At 34.8% G+C, this 20,700-nt stretch overlaps 1 protein-coding gene across 9 annotated transcripts in view; it reads right to left on the bottom strand.

Moving 5' to 3' along the window:
* Positions 1-20,700, bottom strand: part of Map2k4 (mitogen-activated protein kinase kinase 4) — a 134,313-nt gene that overhangs the window by 35,357 nt on the left and 78,256 nt on the right. For all 9 annotated transcript variants that reach the window (XM_004857556.2, XM_087191845.1, XM_087191844.1 and 6 more), the window contains 4 exons: positions 14,714-14,833; positions 10,591-10,710; positions 8,033-8,084; positions 4,927-5,054 (listed from right to left, as the gene is read on the bottom strand). In XM_004857556.2, the coding sequence (XP_004857613.1) occupies positions 4,927-5,054; positions 8,033-8,084; positions 10,591-10,710; positions 14,714-14,833 (420 nt within the window). The remainder of the gene's footprint in view (positions 1-4,926; positions 5,055-8,032; positions 8,085-10,590; positions 10,711-14,713; positions 14,834-20,700) is intronic.

Here is a 20,700-nt window from a genome sequence, read left to right as displayed (position 1 = left end):
TAGTAGTTTTTTTTTTTTAAAGGATGGGTTTTAGATACATAAGAAAAGTAAAGCAGATCATTATGTGTTAGTGGACTAGATACAGAGTACAAAACACAGAATGGATTTATGCACAGATCCAAAGTTTTGTCTTGAGCCACCAAAATAGAAAGAGTTGTAGTTTACTGAAATACAGAAAAGATGAGGAGCAGAAGGCAACTCACAGATTTTGTAGGGAAGGAAGAGAAGACAGGTCAAGAGTTCTACACTGCACATGCTGTATTTGCCTTTTCTAGTAGAATGTAAGAGGCAGAAATAAAATAGCATACTAGATACATGGTTTTTGAGTTTATATTATAGTGCAGGCAAGAAAGAAAAATCATAGACCACGAGCACTCATCATTTTCCAGAGTTCCTACTAAGTGGTAGATACGGTATATTACTGAACAAAAGAGACAAGGAGTATTTAAATCCTTAAGACTAGTTGAACTCCTAAAGGAATTTGGGTGGTAGAGAGAGGAAAGAGGATTGACTACTATATCCTGAGGCATATCAGGAAGAGATCTGGAAGAGGAGGAGGTCCAGAGACCCAGCAGAGAGAAGCGTGTACAGCCCAGGACCAATCGGCAAAAATGGTTCATGAATATAGCACTTCAAATGTTTCAGACAGACTAAGGAAATGTGTGAGTCAGAACTGACCACTGGCTTTGGCAACATGGAAGATAATGTTTACTTTGATGACAGTAAAGTGAATTGATGAGGACAAAAGAACCCATTAAAATGGTTCTAGAAAAATGAGAAAAAAACAGAAGACAGCAGGCCTAACAGATGCTTGGAGTTGACAATAAATATGACTGAAAAAAGACAAATAGGTATAGCCCAAAGGAAAAATATTTAACAAGAAACATTAAGGCAGCTTGAATGAATGGAAATACCATATTTTTTCATTGGGAAGACTCAATATTATAAAATAGAAATAATCTATACATTCAATAAAAAGCCAATGTAATTCCAGCTGATTTTTTAAATAAAAATACAAATATTTATCTAAAAAATACAGGAAATTAACAGCAAAAAAAGGTCAAAGAATTTAGTATAAGGATATTTATTAATTCTAAGCAATAGAGTTTGAAAGAGCAGATGTTTTTAAAATTTCAACTGGTTAACTGAAGGATAAAATGTATACCCTTTCCTTTGATAATTACCAATACTGACGGAAGTGTTTTTTAAAAAATGAAATTAAAAAAAATTGGGGATAGGGTTGTAGCTCAGTGGCAGAACATTTGCTTAGCATGTATGAGGCCCTGGATTTAACTTCCAGGACTACCAAAGACAGGAGGGTTGGCTTGATGGAGCACTTGCCTAGCATGCACCAGGCCCTGGGTTTGACTCTCAGCATGGTGGGGGGAGGGGGACAGGGAGAGAAGGAGAGAAACAGAGACAGAGGGAGACAGAGGAAGACAGAGATAGACAAAGAGAGACAGGGAGGGAGGGAGGGGGAAGAGAGGGGAAGAAGGAGGAGAGGGGGACCAGGAGAACTGGGTAGGGAGAGAGGAGAAAGAGTAAGAAAGTCAGTCTACAATTTCAAGATACAACATCAGCCAGAAACCTAAAAGTTCACAACTTACAAGGTATGATTGAAAAATATTTCATTTCTTCTGACTGAGCAATCATCTATTGTATAGGTTATATACATTTTTGTTTAACAATTCATCCATTCATGGACATTTAGGTTATTCCACCCTTCAGTTATTACAAATGCTTCTATGAATATTTACATACAAGTTTTTACATAGATACATGTTTTCACATCACTTGGGTATATAAGCAGGAGTGCTAACACTGGGTCCTAACACACAGTATATGTAAAGGTCGGAAGAATGGCTAGACTCTTCCAAAGTGGCTGCATCATTTTACATTCCTAACAGAAGTATATGGGGGCTCCAAATTTTCCACATTCTCACTAATACTTGTTATTATCTGACTTGTTGATTTAAGCCATCCTGGGTATAAAGTGGTATCTCACTGTGGTAACACTTAAATTTTAATTAAAATTAATTTTTAAGCCAATAACAAACTGGCATTGACTTGATTAACAAAAGCTATAAAAACAATTATGGTAGAATCCCACTTGATTATACAAAAAGAAATTTTTCTCCAATGGAAAGGCCTAATTTAAATAATCATACCACATTATGAAAGTGTTGAATGAATTATTTCCATAGAATAGAAATTTTTCTGGTTACTAATGGGTATGCCACAAATGCAAAGAAGGTTTGACTGGCAAATATTTAGAAAAATCTGCACTTAAAAATATATTTCTCGGGCTGGGGATTTAGCTCAGTGGTTCCACCACTTGCCTCCCAAGTGCAAGGAGCCAAGTTCGATCCCTGGTACCAAAAAAAAAAAAACATTTCTTGGGCTGGGGATTTAGCTCAGCGGTTCCACCACTTGCCTCCCAAGTGCAAGGAGCCAAGTTCGATCCCTGGTACCAAAAAAAAAAAAAACATTTCTTGGGCTGGGGATTTAGCTCAGTGGTTCCGCTGCCTACCTCACAAGCGCAAGGTCCCGAGTTTAATCCCCAGTACCAAAAACAAAAAAATACATTTCTTTATTGTGGCTTTTCTCAGTACTTTAAAAATGGCCTATAATGATTCCAAATTTTTGACCAGAGAAATTTTTTTCACAAAATATGTATCTCACTCAGAAATAAGATTTTGAAAAAGCTATTGTGTACACCATTTCCAAGTTCTTTAAAAAGAATTAGAGTAAAACCACTTGTCTTCATTAAAAATGTCAGTCAGTGACATCAGAGTAGATAGTTTCATGGGATTCCTTTCAAAAAAACAATAAAAATTAAGTAATAATGGTCAGAACCAATTTTGTGAGAATATTGGGGGGGCGGAAATCAAAGGTATACTGCAACCAAGCCAATTTTGGACAAACTAAAGTTCTCATGTGTGTCTATTTTTAAGCCATTTTAATTATTTTCTACACAAGAATAAAAAGTCTGCTTATTTATTTAAAAGTTACCTGAATTCAAAATATTCTGTCTGAGCCACATCCACATTTTAAATTTAATTATTTTCATCAAATACAATTCTTAGCCAAGAGTGCAGAGTGCTACAGTTGGTCTCTCAAGGGTTCATACACAGTTTAAAGAGATTGTGGAACATTTGGATGTGGGGCCTACCATGAATTAATGACGCCACTGCGAACATCAGCCTCAGAAGTGATCAGTGTCAGTCTTCCAAACTAGGTCTTCCAAGTTAGAGCAGGTTTTTGGAATGCAAGGCCACCTGGTGCATGGAGCCCCTTTCTGAATGCAGCCAGTTCCCTTTCATTTTCTTTGCCATGTTGGATATAGCCAGAAGGCTTTCAAAAGAAGCCAAGATAGGAGGTCACTTTTGACTCTCAGTTCCAAAACTGATAGCTAAATAAACCTCTCTTCTTTATAATTACCCAGCTCCCAATATTCTGTTATAGCAACAACAAAAATGGACTAATACAGTAAAATGTTCCTTCAAAATGTAAATTAAATTTCTCATGTCTGATTATTTTTATTTCTTGCCTTTGAATCCCTAATTACCATGATAAAGACTTGATTTGCAGATTGTCCCCTGAATTTGCCTGTCCAGTCAACATCCACAAAGCTCAAACTTTAAATGAAGGTCTTTTTTCATCTTAAAATATACATATACAGGGGCCGAGGATTTAGTTCAGTGGTGCCGCATCTGCCTGGCAAGAGCAAGGTCCTGAATTTGATTCCCAGTACCAGGAAAAAAATAAATAAATACACACACACACACACACTTGCATTTTCACTTGTAGAAAAAGTGACACAAAAAGATCTAACAAAACTAAAAGCAGCACTGAAAATACAAAAATTCTAAAATAGTGTTCTAGTGAAAAATTTTTAACTATTTACATACCAACATAAGAGAATTGTTTATTTCCCACATCATTTATTTATTTGTTTTAAATAAATATGAAATCTAGGGAATCACTAAGCCCATCCATTCATAAACAAATCAAAAAACCTCTATCATCTAACCTGTGATTATTTTGATTTTTCTATTTTTTATAACAATGGATTTGGAAACAAAAATCAAGGAGGAAATAAATAAAATGACAGAAAAATGCTACTCAATTCTAAGCCAGGCCTTAGTTTACTTTTGTATCACTATTTATAGAAGTACACTGGTGTCCAAAGAACCATGGACATATTGAAGGAAGACATTAAAACTTAAGGAAAATGCTTAAAGAATAGACACTAAACTCCAATTCAAACAGGAACAGTATGTGTAAGGACTGGGGTAAGATGACCACAACATCTCTGAAAATAGAGTGTATACCCATCTACTCTATGAAACAGAGACTTTATGAAGGTTGCAAAATATCTAAGGCCTCTAGACTTGCATTTGTCTGTGTGTTCATTCACTACTGAAGAAGAAAGTGACAATATTCAAACACAGCTTCAGACTCTGTAAGGAACACACTGTGTTCTGCTAGGAACTCAAGTCTTCTTACTCTACTGTAACTGGAAATAGCATCCTTTAGTAGCCCAGGATATACTCTCAATGTCTACTGCTTATCTACTATAGCCAAGTCAGCACAAGGGTTGCTAGAAACACAAAGACACTTCTAAGAACTTATCATCTGGTTGATAGTTGATTAGATTATAATAAAAATAATAATCAGAAAATATCACAAATACTAAATGCCTAATAAGAATTAGAGTAAAAAAAATGAATACTAGAGTTCACTGAAATAATTTAGCAAAGGTTCATGGAGAAGCTAGAACTTGAATGTGGACTTAAGAGAGAAGAATATATTCTAGTAAAGTGAAGCTGCCTGACCAATGACGATTCCTTAGAAGCACAGCATCAAAGGGCACAGGCTCTCTGCAACAGCTGCTAAGTAAGGAGGCTTGGATGTCATACTTACTGCCATGTACGGCCTACACCCAGCATCTCTTGTCTTGGCAATGGAGTCCACAAGCTGTCCACTGATGCCAAAGTCACAGAGCTTAATATTTCCACTTCTATCCAGAAGAATATTGGAAGGTTTGATATCTGCAAGAGATAGACAGCATTTCGCACATAATTAATCAACCAAATGAGCTATTCTAAAAGCATTTGAAGCAAAAATATTGAAATACATTAGACAACCTAAGTAGCTAAGTCCTTAAATTCAGACATATAAGAAGGAAAACATCTTCATTTAGCACATACAATCAGGTTTTAAATACATAACTTTAATGACTAGAATTGTGTCCATGTAACATAGCCAAACTCAATTCACCAACATCTTACTGCAAAGCTTATGGATGTATGTTGACTGTTCTCTTACCATCTTCATATTTATAAAACATACATAAAACTATGGTTTTTCTCTACTATAAACAGGAAGAGTTTTTAATTGTTAATGCTTAAAAGTTAAATAACAAAACATACTTATCAATCAATTTAGCATTCTAAAATATTTCCTTTGTTTTCATCAAGAGGCTTTTACTGATTTACTTGGTCCACATTACTTACATAATAGTCAAAAGAGATGAAATAAACTTACTCTATCAGATAATACAAAGCTAATCTACAATAAATTTCAAATGCTATACAACTAAATACAAGGCATACAAATTATGAACTCATAATTTCATTAGAGCTTTATCTCTTTAGGCAACTAGTATCACATGTATGAACATTACTCACCCTCTATAATTCAGCCACTTAATTATATCTCACTAAGAGATTTTTCTCTTCTTAGATGGTTTCATCCAGTTTTTCCCATCAGTTTTTTTCTTGGCCTCATCTTGAGACATCACACTCATGTTTGTTTTTGTTTTGGTTCAGGGATCAAACTCAGGACCTTGTGCTTGTGAGGCAGGTGTGGTGCCACGCTCATTTTTACCACAAATAGACTGTTTTTCTTGAAAGTGGGGAACACCAAATCCCTTCCTCACTGACAGCGCACTACCAGTATAAGGCAATATGCTCTCTCCATTTTTCCTCTTTGCTCATTAATTCTCTAGCCCTATCACAATCCTTATATCACTTCAATGTCACTATCAGGAGCCAGTGAATAAAAAGAATTATAAATACAGGACACAAATAAAAGCTATACATAGCTCAGAAAGTGACCTATAAAAAAATCCTGAACAGGCCTCCTTCCATCACTGACAGCTATGTCTCAAACATCCATGCTTAACATTCAGTCCTTTCTAATGGAAGCTAAATCTTGTGGAGCTATTCTCTGCTACCGACCTTTCCACACCTCAAAACTAGGCCCCTGGTTGGCCTCAGCTTATTAAGTGTTATGGCTTGTATCAGGATGTCCCCCTCAAAGCCTCATGCTCTCAAAGGTGGGGCTTTTGGGACTGACTACATCATGGGTGATACTGGATCATGAGTGTGTAATATGGGATTAGGCCACTGACTGGCTTAGTGGAGTTCTAGATGTAACTCAATGATAGATTTACTGAAGGGAAGACCCACCCTTGGTATGAGTGGCACCAACCAATAAGACTTGGAACCTGTATGGAATAAAAAGAGGAAGAAGGAAGAAGCTGCACTACTTCCTGCCTGTCATGCCATGGGCTATTTCTCCTCTGCCAGACCGCCTCGCCTTGGAGCTAGCTAACTGGACTGAAACCTCTATAAACTAAAATAAACCTTTCCTCCTTTAACTTGTGGGTGTTGAGTATTTTGTCCTAGCAAAGAGAAAGTATGTAAGACAGGATGATCTCATGCTCTTTGGCAGTACCTAGTTTAATAACATGAGACAATTCTCATGAATGAGATATGAGAATACAATAGAGACATGTAGGGAATATGACCTACTCTTTAGACAGCCACACAGGAAATGAGAAACTTTTTCATGAGGTTGTCTAGATGTGACACTTGAGAACTGCTGTAGCTATTATCCTGAGGATGGAGCCATCACCCCTCCCTATTTACGAAGACTTTGTTTCCATTTTTTCATTTTCTCATATTAATTTCATTCCCCTCTTTCCATTTTTACCACAAGTAGAATGTATATTTTCCCTGAAAATGAAGAACACCAAATCCCTTCCTGACAGCTCACTACCAATATGAGCCAATATGCTCTTTAGTCCATGTTTCCCTTTGTTCATCAATTCTCTATCCCTATTGAAATCCTTATATCATTTCACTGTCATTATTGAATAAAGATTTATAAAAAGATTACTGAGTATTGTCAAATACTCTAAAGGTGATACTCTTTCTGATTATACAACATGGCTTTCATGGCTGAAAGGGGAAGAGAAAATCAACTACAAAAGGAGCAAGCAATTTTGTTTGTGGGACCCAACCACATTACTTTCAGCCACAGCGAAAATAAGTTGATTTAAGATTATTTTTAACAAGTATTAAGAAAGGCAAAATTTAATAATGTACTCTGATGTTCAAGATTAAATAATTTCAGGAGTCCAGTGTTGACCACAAACTAAAACCACTTAAATAAATAACCCAATTACTAACTTATTTAATCTCTACAAACAATGTGTGCTAGAATTTTTTTTCACTCCTATAAATCTGATCTTTTATTTTTTACCCTATTTATTGTCTGGCTGAATCACACACTGCCATACATTTTTAAGTTTTTCCATTATAAATTTACTGAGGGCAGTGACTCTGTATACTTCAAAGCTACCATATGACTACAGAGTCTGCAGTAATAGAGCAAGTATTTAACCTATTTGCTGAATTAAATTCAGGAATCTCATAGAGTTGCTGCCTTTCTGAGTTGGTTTTCAACTACATCAAATGTTTAAACTTGAAACTGTGCCTAATAAGATCAAGATCAACATTTCCACAAATAAATCATGCTTTAGAAAAATTTTAATTTATAATACTAAGTAAAACATCTCTCTCAAGTCACAAAAATATCCTTTAAAGTGAAGAAATACTTGATAGCTTTAAGATGCTTGAGGGTAGAAGTTAGGGGTATAGTTTGGTGGCAGAGTACTTGCCCAGTAGCTGATTAAGAAAAAAAGTTAATTTATATTGTATAAAATGCAATCCATACCCACCTCTGTGAATAATTTTCAAGTTTTCTTTTAAGTGGTTTAGTGCTTTCACAGTCTGAGAAAAGAAGAGATGGGATAAATAACTTCTTTTTAATAAAACAGTGCAACAGCTCATCATAAGCAGTATTGCATGTAGCCATTTGTCTGCTTACTATTTCAATAATCTGTCTACCATATTTTATGTTAACTGAAGATGCTAAATAATGACTTTAGATCTGAAAACTTAGTTCCCTTTACATGCTGTTCTCTGCCAGTTTAAAAAGAAAGCACACAATTTAATAAGTCATTAAAAGTTGTATCGTGAGTTTTTGAATCTTTTCAAGAATAAAAATAGTATAAGAAAATCCAAAGCCGGGCATGGTGGCACATCCCTGTAATCTCAGCACTTGGGAGGCTGAGGCAGGAGGACTGCTGTAAGTTCGAGACCAGCCTGGGCTATACAGTGAGTTCAACACCAGCCTGAACTACATAACGAGACTCTGCCTCAAAAAAAAAAAAAGAAAAAGAAAAGAAAAGAAAATCCAATGGGCTGATTCATTATCCGTAGTAATGTTCAACAGTTTTCCCAAATTCTCAGTGCCTCACAATCATTTACCCTCATTGGATGCTGAGACTTCAAAGTCATTTTTGCAGAGCCAGAGTATCTGCTAGCCAGTGTTGCAATTTATTCACAATTCATCATGTTGCTTGATCATTGCTCATGATCAGGGAATCAGATTTTTATTTATTAGCATATGCTTGTGATACATAATAAATAGAAAATCAGATTTCTTCAGAAAAGGAAAAATGGATATTTGAAATAAAACTGTACAATTTTAAGCTAGGGAAGAATAAAGCACGAGGCCAGCCGTTGGCTGTAAAAGCCAAGTCTCTACTGCTATCAGGCTTCTGAATATGAGGAATGTGGAACACACAAACCCGAAATGTGTAAGTAGTTGTGCTTGTATGTTCCCTGGTTTATTAATGAACAAGAGACTTAATACAAAGCAATTTTAAATGCTGTACTTAATAGATAATGGGATCGCCAAGTCTAGAAACACAGGCACACATACAATACCTTTGCAATATACAATAAAACAATTTTCTAATTTCATGGCCATTGTCTTATTCAGTGGTTAAGAGTATATTCTAGAACCAGGCTACCTGGCCTTTAACCATGTACCACTTATAGCCATATAAACATCAAAACATTACTTAGCCTTTCCACACTTCAGATTTATCATCTGTTAAAAATGTGGTTATGTATTTACCATAGAGAATTGTCATTAATATTTAATGCTGTGAAATCTAGGCTTAACACAAATAAACACTCAGTCACCGTAAATTCTACTCTAACAACAGTAGAATCTTGGAACTGGCTACTATTCATAACAACATAAACAATAACTGGATTTAGTATACTGGAAGGAGATGACTAAATTGATCAATGTAAGATTTTATGTACTGATCTGAATAAGTTTCTAGTTTAACTCTTTTTTCTATAAAATTATACAAAATGATAATACATTAAAATTTAGCTAATTCATAAAAATTTACATTTAACCATTAACTTTGGAAAATGATAGTTTTACCATAAGATTTATCAAGATAAAATTACAACAATTTACAGTAACTGAGTAACTGAGTTTTTAAATACACATATATCTCTTGACAACTAAAATACAGTTTAGAAGGCATATTTTAACCAATTTTATTAACTTTTAATGATTAACCAGGATAAACTGTCAATTGGCAGATCGTAATAGAGGGAGAAGATGCACACAAAAAAGAGACAGAAAGCTACATGTAACCTAATATATATCTTAGAGCTTCCTGTATAATTTAGTTTATATCAACTAACCCAGGACATGTCATTGGCTCAGATTCTCAGGAGTTTCTAAGAAGTTTAGTAATTTTGATTTATTAAAAATAAATTACCTTTCCTTTTGAAACAGAATTTGCAAATATCTGTCAACTAAAAGATTCAGAACTAGAAAGTGATGATGAATTTACTTTCAGAAATATAAACATATATTCAAAAGAGTACTTTTTCTTCTCTGATACTCTGGTAAAATGAACTGACCAAATTAATAGTAATGCTGGTTCCTAAAATTGTTAGTCAGCATTTTAAAGAGTTTAGACTGGATAGCCCAAATCTTAAAACCACAGGAAACATATTCTAAGACTGCAATTAATGGGTTTTAAAGGGACTTCTGCAATTCTGAATAATTTAGGAATAAGAGTGGTAATATAACCAATTAAAAATAGTTAAAGCAACAAGGAACAATGGACAGAATAACTTTTGTAGTTTTATTTATAGCATAATCCTTTATTGTTCTTCAGCATCTGAATGAAAACAAAAACTGTTAGTATTCACCTACACCAAATTTTGAAAAATGATCTTATGGCCTATTGTGTTCATTATCCCCACAGAAGTGACTCTGTAGTGTCACTACTAGAAATGATTTTCCTGGAAAGTCCTAACACTCTGTAAAGGACATTCACATATGTTCATTCAAAATACTAGTAATTTCTTTATATAATCATACATAAAATGAACAATTTGAAAAACAAGTACTTACTGCTAAAGTGATTTTGCCTAAAATTTCCTCTGGAATAACATCATCTAATACACTATATACATATTTGTAAAACTTATCAAACGAGGTAGACATGAGTTCCATACAGATCCAACAGTCACCCTATAAAATAACAAATATCTGTTATTCTTATGTCTTAATATTAAGTATCACCCCAGAAATACAATTAGAAAGGAAGCAATGCTACTCTTTCTTATATTGAACCTCAAACGAGATAATTTTTGATTTCTTATTAAAGCCCTGGGCAGAATATTACTCTTGGGTTTAAACACCAACTATGTAATAAGAGCCAATTTTACCTACTCTTAATTGTATGGATAACACACTGTTTTACATAGGAAAGGTTTATTCTTTTATAAAAATTTAAAAATTTTGCCATAACTGAACACAAAATTAGGAAATATATGGAAAAATCTTCTATTCTCGCTAACAAACTCATTAGCAAAAATATAGTAGGAAAAATAAATAAATAAATAAATAAATAAATAAATAAATAAATACAACCTGGTTGAATGCTACCTTCTCAGTGAGGACTACTCTTAACTAATATAAAAGCCTGCTTGGCATTGTCTTATCCTTCTCAATGCTATGCAAGCTTCACCATCTTCTAAAATAGGAGTCTAATTCACTTATTATGTTTATCATATCTTCCCTACTAGAATGAAACTTCCACCAGGATAGGAGTTCAATGAATCTTTCCTTAAAGGAATAAATGTAGGTTATAATTAAGCTGAATGATTCAACCACTGATGGTAACATTACAGACTGTTTTAATCCATTTTGAAAGCAATTTTACAATAAGACAAGAAAAATACTGTAGTTTCCTCTTAGCCATGGTTTCACTTTCTGCAATATTGTGCTCAACTCCAACTCAGTATTAAATAAAAAATTCCAGGGCCAGGGATTTAGCTCAGTGGTTCCGTCGCTTGCCTCACAAGCGCAAAGACCCGAGTTCAATCCCCGGTACAAAAAAAAAAAAATTCCAGAGATAAACAATTGCTTAGTTTTAAATTGAGCACTGTTCTGAGTAGCAGGATAAAAATCTCATGCCATCTTGTTCCATCCTGCCCAGAACATGAGTCATTCCTTTATCCAGCATATCCCCTTTGTATATACTACCCACCTGATAAGTGAGGACTACTCTTTTTTTTTTGCTACCAGGGATCGAACTCAGGACCTTCGCTTGTGTGGCAGGCAATGGAACCACTGAGCTAAATCCCCGGCCCCCAAGTGAGGACTACCCTTTTTTTTTTTTTTGGTACCGGAGATTGAACTTGGGACCTTGCACTTGCCAAGGCAGGCGGTGGAACCACTGAGTTAAAAATCCCCGGCCCATGAGGACTACTCTTAATCACCATTGCAAATTATCTGATCAACTGCCACAGTACTCCAGTGTCTATGTTCAAGCAACCCTTAAAGTATTATAATTATTCTATTTTATTACTAGTTATTGTTGTTAATCCCTTACTGTGCCAAGTTCATAAATTAAATGTTATCACAGGTATGCACATATAGGGGATAACAGTATACATTGGGTTTGGTAATAACAGAGATCCCAGGCATTCACTGGGTGTTCTGGAATGTTATCTTCTGCAGATGAGGAAAGATCAACTGTAAATATCTCAATATTATTTGACAGAATCATCCCATGAGTGGAAATGTAACAAATACCCCATAAATTACAAATGCAAACACCAAGAGATGGGCTCTATCATGAAGTAGAACTCTTAAACAGTTACTAAAATTACTTATTAGGACAAATTTTTTAAAATTTCAGAACTGGATTAAGGAATAACTTCTAGTAACTTTTCTAGTTATAAGACTTCATATATTTTTATTTAGTGCTATGCTTAGTTCTGTTTAAAAGAAACAGTAAATTTTAAGCCAGTAACAATAAAAACACCGATATTACACTCTGTGATCCAGTTCCCAAAAGGAAAGGAACAGGACGTTATTTTTTCTTTCCAGTTCCTAATAAACCCACCTACTCCTTTTAATATTTTCAAGGTAAGAATAGTATTTTTAAGAGCAGAAGGGGGAGGGGACCAGAAAAAGAATTAAGATGTGTTATGTACACATACAAACTCCCCATGATAAAGGTAATCATGTACTGCAAACATGTACTAATAATACATTAATAAATTTTTTGTAAAGAGAATATGAAATGTCAGTTCAGTGCTGACTAAAAGCAAAATTTTTTGATGATAGTGCAGGACATCATGAAGTATGCCATTTACTTGCTTAAAACTCTAGCTTTAACTGTGATAAAAACAGCATGGTACTAGCAAAGAAACAGAGCTAAGAGACAACCTACAACGTGGGAAGAAATTTTTAGCAGCTGTAACTCAGACAAAGGGCTACTATCTAGAATATATAAAGAATTGAAAAAATCAGACCCCCCCAAATTCAAAGACTCAATTCAAAAATGGGCATCCGAAATGAACAGACATTTCTCAGACAAAGAAGAAAAACAGCAAATAAACATATGAAAAAATGTTCAACATCACTGGTCATTGGAGAGATGCAGATGAAAACAACACTGAGATTCCACCTCATCCCAGAAAGAATGGCTACTATCAAGAAATCAACCAATAACAGGGCCGGGGATTTAGCTCAGTGGTTTCGCCGCCTGCCATGCAAGCACAAGGACCCGAGTTCGATCCCTGGTACCAAAAGAAAAAGAAATCAACCAATAACAAATGCTGGCGGAGGTGTGGAGTAAGGAACCCTTCTCCATTGCTGGTGGGAGTGCAGACTGGTGCAACCACTGTGGAAATCCGTGTGGAAATACCTCAAACAACTAGGACTAGAGGTCCCATTTGACCCAGCTATTCCCCTACTGGGTATCTTCCCCAAAGAATTAAAAGAATCATACCACAGTGATGTGTGTGCACCTATGTTTATAGCGGCACAGTTTGTAATAGCTAAAGCTTGGAAGCACCCCAAGTGCCCATCAACTGCAAACTGGATAAAGATGATGTGGTTTTTTTATAAAATGGAGTACTACTCAGCCATAAAGAACGAGAAACTAGAGTCATTTATAGCTAAATGGATGCATATTGAGGCCATACTCTTAAGTGAAATAAATAGGACACACATGTGTAAATACCAAATAGTTTCTCTAGTGTGAGAAACTGAAAGTGTAAATAAGGATGAAAACGATTAAAATGAATAACTGATAATTTGAAATAGGAAAAGGTCCAAAGGTGTAGGAGTGGCGGGAGGGGAAAGGGAAAGGGAAGAAGGGAAAGGAAAAATTATGAGAAAGAAAAAAAAAATGGAAACAAAGTTTATGTAAATAGGGAAGGGTGGAGGAGGCGAAGGGCGCACAAGTAATGGGGGAAAAAATAAGAACTAAGATACATCATGTTCAATTACAAGCACCCAATGATAAAAGTAAACGTATTGTATACCTAAAATGTACCAATAAATATATAAATAAAAAAAACCCTCTAGCTTTATTTCTGATCTTAACTCACTTCATGGTTTTAGGCAATTTGATGACCAGAAATAAGTATGTGGATTAACAGAGGCATGTTGGGACACAGAATAACCAGAAGCCAAAAGAAACATGATTATGAGAAAAAGAAACAAAGAGTGTTAAGTCTCTACACAAAAATCTAATATCAGAATTAGAAAAAACAATTTCTACTATAATTATTAATTTGCATGCCTGATCAGTATAACTGAAGATTATGGGGAAAAAAATGTTTACATTATATGATGATAAGAATCAGTAAAAGTTAAAGGGGAAGGCAAGAGAAACAGAATCTGAACTTACGATAACAGTACTGATATTTAGATTTGTCAGGTTCTTAAAAAACAAGGTATTTGTAAACTAAGAAAAAATCACAATATTCACAAATGACAGCCAGAAATACATATATTTACATATATGAGATTCGTGTGTGTGAGAGAGATTCATCCCCTATTCAAAGGAAAAATGAGTTAATGTGAGATTAATATGACTATACTGAAATAGTGAGATGTTGGCTTATTACCCACATGTGACATTTAGCTGAAGATTAGGCTAATGTTGCCATCCTCTTACTTGTCCCAATAAGATATTCATTAATTGGCTGAAATCCTCATAGTTTATTCCTACCTCTCTGAAGAGTGCACCATAAAACTGAACAATGTATGGGCAATCACTACTCCGCATTACTACATCCAAATCCATAAGAAGTTGTTTTTGTTCTTTTTCATCCACTGTTGACCGTATTCTCTGGAAAAAAAAAAATTACAATGGATGTCAGAAAAACATTTAACAGTTTCAGAAACTCACATAAAGCCTTTAGCATAAAACTGAAAACTTATCAAACTTCACAAATACTAACCAGACACAAAAATTATCATCTTTTACTTCTCTTTACAAGAATAATTTTTAACACAGAAAATTTCCAAACTAACACCTAAGAATTCTTTGAAGGGCACAGGACTTTTGAACCAGAAACATTCATTAATGATATGGGGAGTTATGCAATAAAATTCTTGGATAGTGAAAAATAACATCCGCATGCAAATATAAAGAAAATCACAAGTCACAATGGTTTTCATATGAATTATTGTAAACAGCTTCATATATATTTTAATCACCATTTCAGAATTATGGAATCTAGCATCCAAAGCAAGAAAATTCAAAGTTTATACTCCCTAGCATCCTCATACCACAACATCTTCATTCATTAGATATGGGAAATAGTCCAACGCAGGAAAAAGTGAATACTAGAGTAGGGGCAATACACAGACAAAAATCCAGGTTTCTCAAATGCTACACTGGGACTCTTTTCCTTCACTGAACTTTGTATACATTAACAACAAAAACTTCTGTCTGACTCTCCAGCTCATGAGTCAACATGTGGCTCAGCATAGCTCTATGGAAGAAAACCTAAAACTGAAGAAACAGGCTCTTTTTGTGTATTCCTACACTGATGAGGAAGTCCTCTGTATATGACAACCTGGAACATATATGCCTAACCAAGCTGTATAACAACTTCTCTGTACATTTCTAAGAGACTTGCAGAAAACATTAGTACCTCTTTACCTTTCACCTCCTATCCAGGAACAGTATAAGATGTGTTCCGAGGGACAGTTCCTACTCTATTAGATAGGCAAGATCAAATCAAGTTCAGAAAATCTAAAACATTAATAATAAATCTATAGTTTAATATTAAAGCATGCAAACAACTATTCTCATAAAAAGTTCACAAAGTCACACCGCGCCACTGTGTACAATAGGTAGCACATACTTACAAGGCAAGTTAGTATCAAAAAATACATAAGGTAGCATTTTGTCTTCCAAAGACTTCCAGGTGTCTGTCCTCAATATTCTTGAAAGGGAGGAAGGGAGTCAATTAAATTCTTGAGCCCATTTTACAGGAGAGAAGCCAGAGCACAGAGAGATACAAAAGATGTATTCCATGTGACATGAGAACAGCAGTAATTTAAAGAACAAGAAGTAGGTTCTCTCTGTTTCATTTTTTGACACTAAATGAGGAATTTTATGTACTCCAAATATAAACAAATTCAATTTAGCTACTTAAAAGTTATACCTTGCTAGCAACCGTATTTCATACCAAATAAATACATTAACTGGCTCCTGTCTTATATAAACTGATTTATTTAAAACTTTCATATAAAGTGTCACTGCCAGATACAAGGATAAAAATAAGAATAAAAAGGCCGGAGATTTAGCTCAGTGGTTTCACTGCCTGCTGCACAAGCGCGAGGACCCAAGTTCTATCTCTGGTACCAAAAAAAAAAAAAAAGAATAAAACAGTAAGAAAATAAGACTAGCTCTGCTAAAGTTAAGAAAATTTTACCTTACTTTCCATCTCATTTCTAAATTTTCATAGTTTGGGAATTAGTCATTTTGCTTTTAAATCAACACTGGCATAATGTTTCCTCAAAAAAGATGTATTTTAAAAGTTAAACTAGCCAGGAGATTTTTTGTTTATTCAAAATATGACACTGATAATTTCTATAATCATTCTAAATACCTTTATTCTTGTTTTTAAAACATAACTTTGAAAGTATGGCTGTGAAAATATTTATTCAAGAGGTGATTACTTTTTTAAGGATCTTAGTAATCCATATTATCTAAATTTAAAACAAAGAGTTGGTATGTAGAGAAAAGTGCAAATGATTTTGGGGGGAAGATTTCTACCAACTAGTTAAAAAATTTTCTTTTACATTAAAAAAGGATTTTTTTTTTTTATGTTTTCAAATATACTAACTTACACATTTATTTTAACATACCCTTTTTGCTAGTTTTGGTTTTCCTAGACTGGTAACGTGGTTTTCTAAACTTACCCTTCTATAAATGCTTATATTCCATTCCAACTCTTTGAAAGCATATGACAGTCAAAAACTCAAGAGTTATCAATGTTTGACTTTTGGAAGCCAACTTCCAAAACTCCTGCGGTAGCGACAGAAAGTATACATACTAGTGCATCTATTAGAGGCCCAACTGAAATCCCTGCATCTGCCTGATTATCTAATAGTAAGACAATGCCTGACAAAATTGTTACTAGCCAGAATGTAGAGCGTTCTAGTCTTTAAGATCATCATATGGCAGAAAAGTCTATACATATGTAAAAGGCTCTTCAATGCTATATCTAGCACAAAACAGAACGTGGAAAAGCTTGGGTGGGCTACTGGTCTAATATGAAAGCATCCAGGTGTTCCTGGATGCCTTCCAACAGATTACCACCGCCTCATACTTTCCAAATGTTCTGTCTCAGTGACTGGTGGTGCACAGAAAAGTAGCTAGCAGCTAATAGTGCATCTGAAATATTTGGGAATGAGCAAACAATATGCTAAAGTTTTAAGACTGGGTTGTAATATTTATTGTATATGAGCACTTACTAAACTAATTCTAAAGGTCTAAGGGACCTCCCCAAAGGAGATTAACTACAAAAATACACCAACAATAACAGTACCATCAAGTTAATGACTCTAACTCAGCAACTCCAATAATTCAAGTTGAAGAATATTTAATGATAATCAATGACTCAAATTAGTAAACAGTAACAAAACACTATCAGAATTTTTTTTCTAATGGAAAACCAAAGCAATATCTACAGGAAAGACTTTTAATATTTGAAACAAATGAGGTCAGGATCTTCTAATATTAGGTAGCAGAATTAAATAAAATTGAACCTATCAATGAGAATATAATCCTCTTCCCTTTATAAATGTGTCCTTGATAAAGGGGCACAGAAATATCAAAGTGCAGAGATAAAGTAATTATGTTACTTGAAATTCTCTGGTAATCACAATGCTCAGAAATGAAATATAATGAAAAATGCTTTTAATTCCTAAGAAATTTTCATTTGTTTACATCACAAATTTAAATTAAGTAAAGCTTTCATGTATTTGGGCTCAGCAAAGTGTTTTTTCTCTTTTACACAGAAGATGAAAAGTCCACAATAGATCACAAAGTATTTTTAAAAGTCATCTCAGGGCCAGGGATTTAGCTCAGTGGTTCTGCTGCCTGACTCGCAAGTGCAAGGACCCGAGTTCAGTCCCTGGTACAAAAAAAAAAAGTCATCTCAAAAATCTTACATTTTGAACAAGTTTCCTTTTCACCCAAATATCAATATTCATTCAAAACCATTATTTTCTTCATTATAAGGTTGAACTCTCACACATTATTACCTTAAGTTATTTTATCCTCTCATGGCAAGTTAAAACATCTCTTAAAAACAATTTGCATCTCTTTTGAAAAATGAAAAATATTTTTGGATTATTTCTAGTTTTACTTTATTTGAATGTAATGTAGAGGAAACATTTAACGTGAAAACAAAGCTGGAGTGGTGGCCCATGTTTGTAATCCTAGCACTCTGGTAGGCTTAAAGTAGGAGGATCACAAGTTCAAGTCTAGGCCAGGAAATTTAGTGACTTAGCAAGAATCTGTCTCAAAATTTTTTAAAAATTTTAAAAGGCTGGGGATATAGTTCAGGCTAGTTCAATAGTTCAATCTCTAGTACACCACCATCAAAATCGAATTACTACCCTACATATAAATTGCCTTCCAGTGAAGAAATTTATACACTTAAACCTGAGAACATATGGTGAGACAGAAACCTAGGGCCTTGCTCATGTTAGGCAAGTGCTCTACCACTAAGCTATTTCCCAGGCCTTTTATTCAATTTTTATATTGAAACAGGGTCTTGGCTGACTTGCCTAAACTGGCCTTGAACTTGTGCTCCTACTGCCTCAGCCTCCCAAATAGCTGAGAGTACATGTGTGCAGCACCTTGTCCAGCATAAAATATTTTTAAAGTGCCTATATTTGTATTAAATATTGTTTATAGACCTAATAAAGTTTTAAAAGTAGATAAATTCCAATAAAAACAGCATCAAAAATACCAAAGTGACGCCACTACAGTCACACAAAGAATAAATTCCCAGTTCTCTGGTTTTAGCACTGGTATTATATATGATCATATTTTTTTTAAATGAGCTTTATTTTTCCAAACTACTAATCCAACTCATGATACTAGTTAGAGTAAATACAAATTCACTTACGGGGAATTCTATTATCAACTAGGCTACAGTGATCAAAAGTTAACAAGTCCCATGGGATAAACTAAAAATGTTCAGAAAGAAATATCCTCCTGCCCTCTCCTACCTCATCTCAAAACACAGGAATGTTCACTTTGAGAATATTCCCAATTATATAGAAATGGCTCAAATTCCAAGTTGTTAAAAGGTTACTATGTTCCTTCCTGGGCCCTATGGCATCAAGAAGCCACTGTTATTTTTAAATGCTGACAACTTAATAGTTGGCCTCATGTGGAAGGCCTCAGGTTTTAACAGCTTGAATTTACAGCATAAGTACTTTTACTATTCTATTGTTACTGAACACCTATATAAATGTGTTGTTCTAGATGTCCTCTAATTTTACATTGGTATCTCTAGAGGAGCTCTTGCTTCACCATAACACGATTCTCTACACTTACATCTAAATCTGCCAACCCCAACTCCCACATGCAATTTGCGGGTTATTCAACAGGGATGACAAAACTAGTATCAGCAAGTACGAGGAACTTTCAAGTAGATTAAGGTACATTGTTATGGTGGAAAGGGATTATAGAAACTAATAAATTAAATCCCCAAAAGGACTTAGGGATGAGAGAGATAAAAGAAATAGGATAATGGTAATAAGCAGGAATACTCTCAAGGAAAACCGCACCCCTTCTTACTAAGATGTAATGACTTAAGACACAACGGTGATTTTCCCTCCTTCCTTTCCTAAAGTTACTTTCAGAAGTGGAGAGATACAAGAAGAGAAAGTAAAGGAAAAGATGAACCAATCACTATCAGGGGGTAAAGTTAGGTAAAAAGAAAAGGAAGGGAAGCTGACAATGCAATGACTAAGAATAGAACTGCAGAGGAAGCAAAATAAGAAAAACATACAGCATTGGTCCTAAGAAGCAAGTCAACAAGGAGCATTCTGCCTAGGTCCTAAACAAATAACCCACCTGATACTGATAGTAGTCCTGGCCACACACACTGATTCAGGTAAGCCTTACATCTCCAGGGTTCTCAGAAATCTTTCAATTGCCAGAGAAGTCAGGTACACACCATATAACAAAGCACCAGAAGCTGACCATTCTGACTCCCCTTTGTCCTGATATGACAACTACTTACTCTCAGCAGATCAACCCAGAGTTTTTCTTCCTATGAAGCCAAGCTATGAGAAAGGGTTAGGCACATGACACGCGCGCACGTGTGTGTGTGTGTGTGTGTGTGTGTGTGTGTGTGTGTGTCTGGGTTACCTGATCCCATTCCTGCTGTGACAAAAAGAAAATAAGTGATTATACATTCAAACACTCAAGAGTTAAGAAAACTAATGACAACCTAAATGCACTCTTGATTAAAACCAGTAGTTCCGCAGTATGTGTGACAGATGTCAGTTCCTAGAATCTGAATATCCCAAACAAAAAGGATATGTATGAATCATCAGCAAACACAGCAGGAATCAAGAACTGAGGAGCCCAAAACAGGCTTGACTAAGCAGTGGTGACGTAGACAGACTTGAAAATAGCAACATATATAAATTTAAAAATATCTGTCAATTCAAGCT

Source organism: Heterocephalus glaber, unplaced genomic scaffold, assembly GCF_053883595.1.
Source record: "Heterocephalus glaber isolate CG9 unplaced genomic scaffold, H.glaber_assembly_v1.0 deba00001564, whole genome shotgun sequence".
NCBI lineage: Eukaryota > Metazoa > Chordata > Mammalia > Rodentia > Bathyergidae > Heterocephalus > Heterocephalus glaber.
This window is presented reverse-complemented; position numbering and strand designations above follow the sequence as displayed.